General features: G+C 43.5%; 1 protein-coding gene across 3 annotated transcripts in view; it reads right to left on the bottom strand.

The window, feature by feature from the left end:
• Positions 1–13,713, bottom strand: part of NARS2 (asparaginyl-tRNA synthetase 2, mitochondrial) — a 52,735-nt gene extending 39,022 nt beyond the window's left edge. For all 3 annotated transcript variants that reach the window (XM_030042351.2, XM_030042352.2, XM_030042354.2), the window contains exons 1-5: positions 13,481–13,713; positions 10,489–10,598; positions 9,506–9,626; positions 8,697–8,837; positions 5,061–5,141 (exon numbers count right to left, since the gene is read on the bottom strand). In XM_030042351.2, coding sequence (XP_029898211.1) covers positions 5,061–5,141; positions 8,697–8,837; positions 9,506–9,626; positions 10,489–10,598; positions 13,481–13,612 — 585 coding nt within the window. In that variant the 5' untranslated portion in view covers positions 13,613–13,713. The remainder of the gene's footprint in view (positions 1–5,060; positions 5,142–8,696; positions 8,838–9,505; positions 9,627–10,488; positions 10,599–13,480) is intronic.
• Between the last annotated feature and the right edge of the window lie 323 nt (positions 13,714–14,036).

The following is a 14,036-nucleotide window of genomic DNA, read 5'->3' as shown; positions in this document are numbered from 1 at the left end:
ACAACATTGTGCTGCTTTTATTTCAATTAGATGGACTTTCCTCCCACTTCCCAACCCCCAAATACCTACTTGATAAAAGATTAGAGAGGAATAACGTGTTTGCTTTCAAGTTCTCTCCATTCCCTAGTCGAAAACTACACAAATTACAATGGGGAAAGAAGGAGGGGGAACCTGCATGAAACATCTTGGTGTCTTGGAGTAAATGTGCTATAAACATACTAGGATTCAACGTCAACATCAAAGGCTTTTTATTCTCATTCTAAATACGAGAACAACTGGATTTAGTACTTGTTTTGTTCTCCATCTCCTCAAATGTCTAATGATTTAATTTAAAATTATTCCCTTTGATGTCAGTCTTATATTAACTTTTACTTGAGGCAATTAGCTTCAGGAGAGTATAAACCGTTTGATTCTGTCTTTCACTCTGTGCAAGCCAAATGCATGAAAGGATCAGAGAAGACTTGAAAAGCTCATAGAAATCACTGCTGTAGCTCTAGCCCAGGCCCACAACACCATGCTGCTGAAGCTTCACAGCACCACATCTTTAATCCAGACCTGCCCTCTGTGATGTCCCATTATAAACAATTGGGTTTTCCTTTTTAGACAACCACTGCAAAATTTGTAACTTCCGAGAAGTCCTCCTTGCAAATCCAGTCCTAATTCTGATCAGTTGGACTTGCATTGGGCAATAGCAGCTGGTTCTGCTGAGAGAAACATCTCATAAATATGGACTGGAATTACACGCAGGGATGAACCAGGTAGAAACGAGCAGAAACTGGGAGAGCTAGAAAATGCAAGCGCAAGCCCTCCCTCAGCTCAGTTCCAGCTTACCCTGATCCCTGCTGAGCACCTCTCTGAAGTCCCAGTCTCCCAGTGACTGGCCGCCTCCCATATCGCGATGTATCTCTAAAGGGGAAAACACCTGACAGACACTAATACTGTTGCATTTAAGTGTGATTCTCCGCAGCAGATCCCAGCCTTCCTTGGCGCTGACAAGGCTATTTTTCAGCAGTACCAAAGGAAGAGTAGGAGTAAGTTTCTGCATCTTCAGCAGCAGGCACATATTTCTGGCGCCACAGTAGGCACAACCATGAACTTGTACCCTTCAGGGATCTAGAAACTTTTACATTCACTCCTGTGAGCAGGGGGCAAAAAAAGCCCAAAAGCCAAACACTATACAATCTCTGGATACATTTTAGAGAAGAATACCTGGATGGTTCTTCAGGTTTACAGTTAAGTACCCTTTCAAATAATGAAAATAGCCTGATTCAGACCCTGGGTTCAGCCAAACAACACCCAGATGCAATGAGATATGTGTGTGGGAAGAGACAAGCCTGATACAGAGCACACATTACTTCCACTGGAGCCAAAAGGTAGAGTGCAGTGCTCCTTACATATAGAGCAAGGTCCCCAGGAAGGAATAAGGCCACAGGCAATACAAAACACATGAGATCTACTTTAAAGAGCTGTGAATGTCAATGGAGCTGTTGTGCTTTGCAACTGACTGCATGCCGAGTCCTAAAAGGCTGCAGCTGGGCAGCAGGGAAAGCGGCTGTCCAGGGCCTCATCACACCAGCTGGAGTGTCCCAGGCCAGAAAGACTTTTCCAGAGTGTAGAGGAGCCTCTAACTTCTCCACAGCAGCTGAGGACAGTCAAACAAGGAAACTTTCCAGGGAGCAAAGTGGAAAAGAGAGAGCAAGAGACCCAGAAAGCAGGGAGCCTTCAACACTGCAGACAGAGTGGGAGGCTACTGAAAATAGCAGGGAACAGACATGCCGGGTCACAAAGACAAAAGAAAGGCAGATTTCCTAGGAAGCAGACCCAGAAGGGGACTGGGTAAATTTTCTTGCAACATACAAAGCTGCTAAGAATTTTAGACTTCAGAAGAAAAAAAGAAAAAAGCGAGAAAGGATCTGCCCTGAAGTGCTAAGACTGCTGGTACAGAGGAATTATTGTCAGATTAAATTAAAATAAAATAAAAAACGCCACCTCACCCTGCTGATCTGCATTCCCGCTATTTCAAGAATTACCTCGTCCTACTTTGTGTTCTACTAAAACCCAGCTTTCAATATTCAAAGCTCTTTTGGTGTTTTCAGTAAGTTTACTTTAAAGAAGGCAGCACAAGCAAGATTCTTCCCCACTCCAGAGTTCCACCAAAGGCAGACACCATCAAAGGTGCAGAAATCCACAAGTTGGTATTGCTGATGTTCTCCATGTGGGTTAGGGTCTGCCTGGCTGTTTTCACACTTCTGGCAGCTTCTCTTCAAATTTCTCTTCAAACCTACATTTTTCAGGTGTAGAAGGTCTCAGCTGCAAAAGACTTCTCTGGAGTTCTTACCATCTTGTGATTTATTTATTTTTTAAAATCTCCTCTCTTTACCGCCCTCTTTTTACTGTTACAGTACTTAATTTTTAAAATATTTAGCTGAACTGATTTGCCCAGCAGAGAGGGAAGAGATTCTCCCCCATCCCAAGTCCTGGTATGAGAACATCCCAGCCAAAGCTATGTACAGACTAATCAGTATACCCAAACCCAAACAAAGATAATGAGGAAGCTGAACATATAAACAAACACAAATCCTACAGGATTAAGAGGTCTAGGAATCAAAGATCACATGCCGTCAAAAAGCCTTTTCCTTCTAACTCAAGACACTTCTTCCCCCATCTCTTCAAGTCTCACGTAAAAACAGATTCCTACTCTCTTCACTTTCCACCATTTCCAAAGAACGCACAGGCCTGAGCAGCCATCAGACATCAGTCAGAGTATTAAAATTGTGTCTTCAGGAGAAGACAGCTATTAAAAGGCAACGGTTCACAGTAGGTGCAAAAGCAGCCTCTAAATTGGGTCCTAAAGGCTACTCAACCAAAGTTTTCAACTTATGCCACTAACAGAGGGACAGCTAACTGGTGAGATTATCAGTTTTATGCACCGCCCAAGGGAGCTAAAAAACCCAAAAAAGGCAGAAAAAACAACCTGTAAGCTGCAGGTGTATTGTAACTACTACAGATTCAGGAGCAATAGGCCACCAATTTATGTTCTTGTTGCAACTGGAGGATAGGTCTTAAAACTTTAAGTACAGGATTTAAACATTTTTTAAATTGAAGAATCTAATATGCAGGTTGCTTTCACTGATTCCCATCATCATAATTCTTGGCTACTGCTCAAATATAAGAGGAACAGGAATTTATTTTCTCCCTTGGCCTGTCCAAGCAGTGAATTAAGGGCTAGTTTAAAAAGTGACTGAATACAGCAGTCGGGGAATGTCTTGATGGTTCATTTGATTAAATGCATGTAGAGATTCTAGGCTTTGCTGCAAATACCACACCCTTATGTCTGACACCCTTCCTGTCACCCTTATTTTTATGTCTGACAGCCTCACATACATGGCCCAATGCAGGTTTAATCTTCCCCAGATTTCCACTGTCAAGAAACAGTGTCACTGCTCCAGTGGAATGAAGTGGTCACAGTAGGATAGCAAGTGGTCTTAGATCTCTGCTAGCCAATACCAATTCCGAACAGAGCTTTGCAGAAACAAAATGCAGCCCTAAATTAGGCCAGACAATGAACTAGTACTTGAAGAAGAAAGAGGAAATCAGGGAGAACTTCCCACTTCCCAGCAGCAAGTGGGTTTCTGAAGCCCTTTCTTTGTGGCACAGGCCATTTAATGGAATCTGACTCAGCACTTACTCCACACCTTTCAAGCACAGCTGTCACTACATTTCTCCAAGACAGGTATTATTTACACCTAAGCAATCACACTGGAGAGAGAGCAAGAGATTTGCCTTGAACTACGCATTTAGTTAAGATTCAGTTTATACAAGTTTCAGACTCACAATTTAGCACCTCAATCAACATTTGCATCAGTGCTTCTGTTACTACCAGCCACCTACGCTGTAGTCCTGCATCCTCTACAGCTTTCAAGTGGATACAATTTGTACCAAAGACGTAATACACTGTACAGCTGCAAACTGTATAATGTTCTCATCATTAAGTGTCACTTGTTTTCACATCTTAATTTGCATGCAACAGCCTGGAACAAACCTTTGGTAGCATTAAGGGATCTCAATTAAACAGGAACAATTTAGTTTAGCTAATCAACTCTATTGTCCCAGCAAGCAAAAAGCTGAGCCACATGTACTGGTCTGGAAGGGAATCACTAGTAGCACAGGTTAGACCTTGAGATCCTGAAGAACCAGTACACAGAGGCTTTTTGTCATGAGGCTGTGCAGAGAGTGGAAGACATGATCCTGCAGCAAGCAACTGCTACCTCAACAATTATTCTTTTGCTTACAGATGATTCACCAGCAAGGCTGGAGCCAATAAGCGTAAGTGGCAATGGATGTAATTGTTTGAGAGAAGAGTTAATTTCATATACAGAAGTATAAAAGGCAGATGGAATTTCTTATGATTCATGGATGTGGTGGTTAGGAATCATGAGAAATCTGTGGGGAAGATCTTAGTGGTTATAGCTGTATTTAAGTTTCATAGGAGGTTTTGACCCAAAATGTGAAGTACTTCATATAATGATAGATTGTGACAGTAATTTGGTGGATGGGTGGGGAGACTTGGCAATGTTGGGGGAGAATTCCAACATAAAACAGGAGTAGCTTGTAAGGAGCAACATATATACAGGTGAAAAGGAGTTATCTCATGGTAAATTATATTTTTAATTTCAAAGCTAAGAAATATTTGCATGTAGTAGGCTGTCCTGAATGTCCCACCCCATCTCTTGGGCACTTATGATCACATCTTTCTGTTTACTAAGATGTTCCACTTCCCTGTGTTGTTCTTTGTAAACTTTTCCACAGCATCAGGGATAGAAAAACCTCATCAGTACAAAAGGTGGTGATTAATGCACAAAACAGCAATAAAAAAAAAAGTAAGGCACCTGTTTAACACTAAATTATTAGTTGAAGCAAAGGACTGCTATATTAAAAAAATAATCATAGAAGTACATAAAGGAAAGGTTTTGTAAAGATAAACATTTCCTCTAACCTTCAATGACTCCAGAATTGCTCTGCAAGCAAAAATCAAAACAAACTTTATGCAACCAACTTACCTCAATTTGAAAGAGTTCCCCAGCACCTTCACAGTCATTTGATGTAATTATGGGGGTATGAATATGCACGTAGCCATTATCCTGGAACAGACAGAACACTAAAGTTAAGTAGCTAAAGATATCAAACATCAACTTCAAGGATAACGTCAACCAGTACATATCATAACTCAGCTATTAGCCCCCAACCAGGACAGCATATGTACTTTTAAACAACTTCTACCCTACATGGAGAGAGGACTAACTAAATGCTAGCATGATTTACAAATCAATGTTTACTACTTGTGCTTTTCTTCCATATTTCCTAAAGATACTATGGGTTTTTGCAACTGCCCATCTCCACATCATTGCCCTTTCTTCTCACCTCCTCTGGTATTTTTATATTTTTGGGCATTTTCACCCCTACAGCCTCAATACTTCAGCTTCTTCCAGCTTCTGGAAGATGGTGGTTAGGCAGAGGACACTCTCTTAGTGTTCTCCACTAAGAGAAATGATCGAGTGCGTTAGATCACAGAAATCACACGCTGCATGGGAGAGAGGCTTTAAAAACACCCAACCACCATGAAAACGTCAGTCCCACCTTGCATCTTCCGAGATATTGAAGTCAAACTGATTTTAAGAGACAGGGTATACCCTGGCTTCGTCATATTCTAGGTACCTGGAGAATTACCCATTCCTGTAATAGTTCATAGACCCAGCAGAGGCCTCCGAAACCAGGAAGGCTGTATAAAAAAAGAGCCCCTATTCCCTGGATTTCTCTACAGTGCAGCCACTTTTAAGCCAGCTGCAACCCAGTTTTCAGTGGATGGGTACATCAAGCAGACCCCAGACAACCGCATACAGCATGTTAGAGGCAAAACCTGGAACAGAACTCTACTGTTACCTTCCTAACTTAGTCTCACTACAGAGATCACTGGTGGAGCACAGAGATCATACCTGTGCATGCCAAGGCAAACAAGAATCTGGTACTAGCTGATTTCAGCTGTGAACAAAGGATTTGTTTTCTCTTGCATCACTGTAACATCTAGCACAAAGGGAACCCTTCTAAAATCAGGGTGTGCCTGCATTACCATGATACATGCTACAATGATGTAGCATAACCCATTGTCTATTTACACATAACACTAATTAAAAAAAAAAAAGATTAAAAAGCAAATGTTTCTAAAAGCTTAGTTTCACAGCTTTTACCAAAATACAAATCAACCATTCACATGACAGGTCCAGGTCCTTATCACCAGCTAGTTAAAAGGCTAGGAAGACAGGAGCAGTATTTACTGCCCATACTGAGAAACAAACTAAAATTAATTTTGACCAAAGAGTTCATACAGACATCCAATGCATTTTGTGGAAGTACCATAACACGACCCAGAGGGACCAAAGCCCCTGCAGTCAGCTCTAGGCTACCTTGGTTACAGGTGCAAAGACCTCAGCTTGCCAAGTACCTGGCAGGAGCTTCTTACTGAGATCCAGTTACTACACACAAGTTTTGGAGCCAGAACTACTTGCTTTGCCTGGGGAGGGTAGTTTCAGCCTACCAATACAAAATGCAGGTTTCTGCCACAATCCCATGCGTAGTCCACAGAGCTGCTGGTCATGTGGCCTCCCAACCCTACATGAGATTTTGGAAAATTGCCTAAATTCCTCATACTGTGGTAACAATTGCTGTAAAGAAGCACATTTCACACAGAAGACCCTTTACATGCTTTGGAAAGGAATGAACTGCACAGGTCTGAAAGATGAGAATCCCATAAAAAGCTCTTGGATAGTTCCCCTTATAAAAGCTCCTAAAAGACTGCAAGTCACATTACTGTCTCTGACAAACCTGGTAGTTAGTTAATGTGCAAAGTGGAGGTTGCTGTTCACACTGCAACTATTTTATTGTGCCTAGGAACAATGTTCCTATCCCATATGGACCACGATACTCAGGAGATGATTTAAAGGTAACATTTTAGCCTTCAACATCCAAACCAAATCCAGAAGTCATTTGGCATTAGTCATTTACTGCTGGAAATGAATAGGCTAAAAAACGAGAAAAGTTTGTAAAGTTACAGAGAGTCTAGATAATTTCAAGCATGTATTAAAAAAAACCCCACTTATTTTCTTTCCCCATTAAGCTCTTTACAGCTTTGCAGAGTGAAAACACTGCAATTACACTTTCTAGTTAATCTATGTTCTGGCATTGTCAAGTCAGAAATTCCAACATGCTTGGGATCATGTAGGTGGCAATTTAAAAAGACTGCTTTCCTTCCATGAGGAATGGAGCAAACCACAGATGTTCCTGGTGCTAGGAGAGTCATGACATAAGCATTCGCAGATATCAGGTCTGGGACCAAATCTCCCTGATCCCTCTAAAAATAACTTGAGTGTAGCTGCTGCTGCTAAATTAATGATACTTTATATTTTTTAATACTGCTCAGCTCTTGAGCATTTTAAACAGGAAGGTATGTCAGAGTCTGAGCTGGAATTAATTTGGAGAAGTAAAGCCTTTGTGTCCGTGTTTGAAATCACAAATTGTTGTAGGCAATGCCATCTAGCGGCTCGACGCCAGAAAAGACTGATTCCCAACAGAGTTGGGTTCTGTCTTACAAGCCGGCACAACGCTAACATCAACAGCAGCTTTAACTGACAAAGCATTTCTATTACGCTCTTTAAAAAAAAAAAATAATAATCTTTTAAATACCGTGTATTCCATACGCATAACTCTAGGTTATAGGAGATAACTCCTAGAGCAAGCAAGCCTTCATTGCCACTGCAGGCAACAAGTACCAGCATACCTGGGACCAGAAATTCAATCTCAACAATACTGACCTGTTCTTTGGGCCATGCTAATTACTACACATGAATTTTGTAATCAGAATGCTCTAAATATGATTCTACTCAAACTAAAGCCAGTTTATCTAAACATGTTTATTTCAATGAATGGCTTTAAAAGAAAGGGCTCAGGTGCACTAGAGGACTTGCTACCTTTATCTACTCATGCAAAGAATCACACGGACTCTACAGGGCATCTGTAATTAGAGTTAATTCACTGCCCCCACCACCTGCACAAAGGCTGTACCACGCCCACAACTTGAGTGACACATTCATAAAATACAGGTGCTTCCCACCCATCAGTTTGAAATGCATTGAAACAGGAGTCTCCTCATCTCAGCTAACAGCATCCACCCAGACTTGTAACACAGTAATAGAAAGGTAAGAACTGAGAATAAAACATGAAGCTCTAAGCCAGTTCATCAGTAGTCTTCCTGCACCACAGATTTTTCATTGTGGGAGGAGGCTTCCGTCCAAGGACCATAAGGTCACTGCTGAGGATGGGTTAAACAACTCCATTATTTTGTGTTCCACAGACCACACACACTCGCAGGCAATTACATTGCAACTTAGTGAAAGGGATAAAATAACTAACAGGAAATGGGTGGAAAGACGCTAACAAGACCACAGATGCGCTAACCTGATCATAAGCAACAGTCTGGCCAAGGCCTCAGCCAGACCCAGGCCTGGAAAAAACCCCACTGTGTCCAAAATCCATGCCCTGCAGCTGAGACATCAAGCTCGCTCCCTCCCTCCCTCCTAACGTGCTCCTGTGAAGCCAAACTGGGGGAACATTTTACACATAAGGCTCGGTACAGAAGGGACTACCTGGAAGAATGAGTGGATGGCTGCAGTGGCTTCACTGCGGATTCTCAAGAGGGAGCCGAGTGTGTTGTTTCTGCATCGCAGGTGAGGGAACTGTCGGACATACTCCAGCGGGTGCCTCTCCTTCGTTTTCAGAGGGAATGACTAAAAACAACAAGGAAAGAAAAAAAGAAAAATAAGAGGATGAGAACTTGGAGTCAATGTAGCTTTATTGCTATTCATGGAACACCATCCCTGCCTACTAAAATTCAATCATCATTACAGAGCAGAGAACTAGACACTTTTGCGTATCTTTTCTAGTCATTTTGTGGATTTTATAATGCTTACAGCAGAGCAAGAGCCGTGAACACAAGAGAAGGTAGTAGCGCTCTGAAACGCTCCACCTTTTTGATGTTGAGCCACCTTGAAAGCCAGCTGTTCATCTCACTGCTTCAACAGCAAGCCGGTTCCAAACATGCCTGTGGCAGATATGGTTCTTCCACCGGCACAACGTGGAGTGTTTTGCCAGTCCCATTGCTTCTCCAATTCGTATCCCAGCCAGACTTACCAGGTGAACCACCTGGCACAGGTAAGTGCTTCAAGGTGGGACAGTTTCCACGTAGAAACAGCTCTGTCCCAGAGGACAGCTTTCATGGTGATCCCATGTTTCTCCTTTGATGTACCCTATAGACACAGCTGACAAATCAAAGCCTGCAGGACCACTCAGACTTAAAGAAAATACAGTTTGAAGCGTGCTTTGCTGGATACTTGGACCTTTTGAAATTCATTTCCAAAGCTGTCCTATCAGTTGGACTCCTGCTGCAGTGACATACCCAAGTATCACAAGGTCCCACCACACGGATGGTTTCAGCTTTCAGCTCCATGTTTTGCATCCTATGAGGACTTTTGACCAGTTTCCCTTGCACTTCTACTGCGCTTCCAAAAGTCAGATCTCTAAGAAACCAAGAAAAAACAGCAGCTTAACTCGGCGCTGATACAAAGTCAATTACATTCAGAACAGAGATTCCTGTTAATTTAGCTGGACCACTTGAGATCACAAGAGATACTGTAGCCATAGGGCTTAACTGATGAAATGAAAAATTATTAAACACATAGGTGGGAATGTGAATAGATTCACAAAGCTACAGAAGAATTTAGGACAAGACAGGACTGTTGGACAAGTGAGGGGAAAAGAGACAGCCTTTTATTAGAAGGGGCTCTTGGTGAGGACAAACCAGGCTTACAGAAAGAAAAATAATTCAAAAAAATTTTTAGAAATCAAGTTACATGCAGAAGGTTCCTAGATCATCCCAGAACTCCCAACCCTAGCCCAAAGAACAATTTAGAGTAACAAACATAATGAAGCTGTAAAACAAGTGCATTATTTTATTATAACAGAACAGGCATGCCTATCTAGGGGGTATGCCTACCAAGCCAGCACTGATGTTGTTATAGGAAGAGCAACAGCACTCTCCAAAACCTGGGGACAGTTATCCCCAGCTACGTTGTGTGATTTCCAAGCAAGTACGACAGTAGTCCAGAATGCCCACACTGCTAACAGCTATTAAGAAAACAGGGTCCAAATTAATCTCACAGGACAAGCAACTGAACTACAAGGCCTCAGCTAGTGGAGAGAGAGTAGTCAGACAGTCTCCATCCTAAAAACACATCCAGAGACCCCAGACTGCAGTAGTGCCTTCCCTGTGGCCAGGTGCCAGCTGCTGGTGAGTCACTGGCACAGTAAAGGAGGCCTAAGCAGACCCCTCCAAGCACTGGTCAACACAGGTATTTCTCCAGGTATCTCAAACTGACCAACCTATTTTCCAGGCTGGGATCAGCAACCACCTGGAGGTTTTCCAGAGAACTCCCATCGTTTATATGCAGGAACAAAACTTCCTTCTGGGATCGGACAGAGCGGACCCAGCCCTAGGGGTTAAAGAAAAAGAAATTTGTTATTTTTTGGCATTTACTCTGTGTAGTCATGCTCTTCCTTGCAGCTGAGCTGGACATGCTACTTCAGGCCTATTTCAACTTCTTATTGAAATCAAAGGAAATATTTCTTTAGGGGCCACAAAAATAAAAAATAATTTAAAAAAAGTCAGTGTCAGGTTTTCTACTGACTTCAAAGCAAAGAGAAACAAATCCTTAGGCAGAGATATCAACTCTCCTCCTGAGTACGGCAGGGATAACTAAGATCTACCTGCATCTCTGGGGAGCTGAGAACACAGAAAATGGCAAAGTGCTCTGAAGATGAAAAGCATTTTAGCAAAGTACATATTCTTATTAGCGTTGTCCCTTCAAAACGCTTCTTACTGAAACAGGAGAGACCTGTAATGCATAGTTCTTTATGATAACACACTCAAGACTGTTTTGATGATTCTTATTACCAATTTTTGTTGCCGTATCACCTGTAGGAAGGTTCCAACTGAAATTTGTTCACTAGTTGTTTACATGCCCTAAGCCATTGGACTGCTAAAACAATGATGCTGCAGCCAATTCAGATTCAAGTGAAAAATTACATATTCATGCAAAACAAAAATAAAAGTTAATGCCTTGGGTATTTCTCCTTACACCTCCAAATCAAGACTAGTACACCAACCCCACGGGGGGAAAAAAATATTAAGAAAAAAATCTAGCAGTGTTCTTGTCCAGTTTGACTAGAAGAATTAAAACAGTAACACAGCGGTTCTTTGTAACAGCAGAACAGACCATATAGATGTCAGGCTAATGTCTTAATTCGAGTTTTTCAATGAGAAATAACATTTCCTTTAAAAAGAAATTTAAATTTAAGTCAGTACCAAGGCACCAAGCAAATGTAATAGCATCCAAAATACAACTCCCTTACTTGCTCCCCAGCTCACAAGAGTTGAGTCAAAGCTGCCCTTAAAAGCAAAACTATCCACTGGGGAGCTTCCAGTTCACTTTATAATAATACTGTAGAGAACAACTGAAAACAGTGCCGATTAAACAACCAAACTGCCTCTTTTCCAAACAGTTTTGTCTTTTGCTTAACTCAAAGTGCCCAAGCAGTTCTAATGGCTTCAGACTGCACAAGTGCATTAGGGATTTTATACCAGACAAACCAATGCGAATCCATCTACTTCTGTTGTGTAGACTGAACAAATTCAAGAATTAAACAGTACCAAAAGTAAAGCATTCTTAAAACTACAACATGTCTACTAACACAGACAAGGCATTAGACAGGCTTGTATAAAACAAAGAGGACAACTGCATACAAGAACTATGGAAGATTTTAAAGCCATGAACGTAACCATTAAAGAAACTTTGCCTTTTGCTCCAGCCTCACAATCTCAGACAGGCCTTTCAATGCAAGAACTAAGAGCTCCTTAACGAAACACACAAAACCCCTGAATAAAGAAACATTCTCAAGAGCTTTCTTTTCTACCTCATCAGGCTGTTTTGGGATCTGTTAAATAAGGAGATGGGTTTTGCATCCTGCAACAGGAAATAAGAGCATACCCACAGACTTGTATTGGAGCAGCAGAGGCTGTGGCAGCAGTGTTTTGACTTCACACCTTACCAGAAGCAACATGTAGCGAGTGCCAATCCTGACTCAGACCAGACTGCACATTCCAATAACCGGGCCATAAGACTGGTTTTAAGCCAGTTCAGTTCCCCAATACAGTTTAATACGAAAAACGTTTTTGCTAGCACAGGGGAAGAGCAACAATGCAGCAAGGACCTGGGGCAAAAAAAAGGCAGTATTGCCAATTTTAGCATCAGTTTATTCCAGCTTGCATTATTCATAAAACTACAGCTGAAAAGCACCTATATTGGAGGAGCTTCTTCCTACCCTATTAGGCTTCATCTATGTGTGTGCAGGAATATCTGTGTGCTACAAACTGGTTTTTGGGTCAGTAGAATCATAGGATAATTTGGGTTGGAAGAGACCTTCAAAGATCATCTAGTCCAACCCCCCTGCCGTGGGCACGGACATCTTTCACCAGACCAGGTTGCTCAAAGCCCCATCCAACCTGACCTTGAACACTTCCAAGGATGGGGCATCCACAACCTCTCTGGGCAACCTTTGCCGGTGCCTCACCACTCTCATTGTAAAGAATTTCTTCCTTATAAATCTATATCTACCATCTTTCAGTTTAGTTTAAGACTGTTGCCAAGCACCCCAGTTCTTTACAGATTCATCCAGAAATACTGACAACTACACAGTTCTAGCCAAGGGCCTTGCACTAAAACAAGGACTATGCATCCGCTCCGTCAGCTGGGAACACCAGAAAACAGGGGGACACACAACCCTGTGCTAAGGAAAGGGAAAGAGCGCCATTGCTAAAAAGTCCATTTATCTCGGTCTGCCTTGGTTCACAACAGGAGCTGGACATGAACATCAATGAAACTGTTATTGTTGGCTCCACCTGACACTGCTATAAACCTAGATGGGGAACAAGACCTAAAGCAAAGCTTTAAAAACATCAGCACAGAGGCAGTGGTTCACTCTCCCAAACCAAATGGGCCACAAAACCAAAACCGTAAAGAGCATGTTTCAGTACAACCCATCACAGTAACAGCCTTTCCCTGCACGTGCCAAGTATCTTCAAAACGTTGTATCTGATCGAACAACGGCAAACTGAAGAAATACAGCCAGAGCTGGCTCCAGAGACTGTAAAGGAGACTCGTCCCTTTAGTAAAACGTGCTGCAGAGGTTTTAGCTTTTCTCCCTGAAGCACAGGCAGTGAAACCGGCGCGGGCCACGCCACTCCAGCTCCTCTCCCTTCCGTTAAGGCTCTGGGTGGGCTCGTTCCCAGGCACACCCCGACCTCCCGGCCACACACCTGCACTTTAACCTCGCCAGCCGGTTCCCGGGCCCCCAGCGCCTCCCGGACCCGCAGCCGCACCTCCCGCTGCGCCCGAGGCAAGGAGACGCAGCGACGGAGGGCCTGCCATCCCCCCCGTGGCCCCAGCATTGGCGGAGGCCGAACGGGCCTGCTCCCTTCAGCGGCCGGGCCTCATCCCGCTCCGCTCCCGGCCCGCTCTCCACACGCCTCCCGTGAGGCGACGCGACTCCCGTGAGGCGACGCGCCTCCCGCCGCCTCACGTGACCTCCTCATCCAATGGCCGCCGGGGGTCTGCCCCAGCGAGCCAATCGGAAAGGAGAAGCGCCCAGGCCCCTCCCTCCCCGAAGGGCTGCCTTTTCCGGCCGCCCCGGGCGCACGGGCCGCTGGGAAATGTAGTTCGCGGCGTTGGGTGCGGAGGGAGGCGGCGGCCGGGGTGGGTTTATGGCGCCAAGCAGGGCACGGGGGGGACGGGATCCCGTGTACCGGGGGGTAACGAGATCCTGCTGCTTTTTGGGACCTCGGCTGCGCTGTGGCTGCCTCTTCTGCCTCAGGA

The sequence above is a fragment of the Aquila chrysaetos genome, chromosome 19, assembly GCF_900496995.4.
Source record: "Aquila chrysaetos chrysaetos chromosome 19, bAquChr1.4, whole genome shotgun sequence".
NCBI classification, from domain to species: Eukaryota; Metazoa; Chordata; class Aves; order Accipitriformes; family Accipitridae; genus Aquila; species Aquila chrysaetos.
The sequence above is the reverse complement of the archived record's forward strand: the minus strand, read 5'-3'. Positions and strand labels throughout refer to the sequence as shown.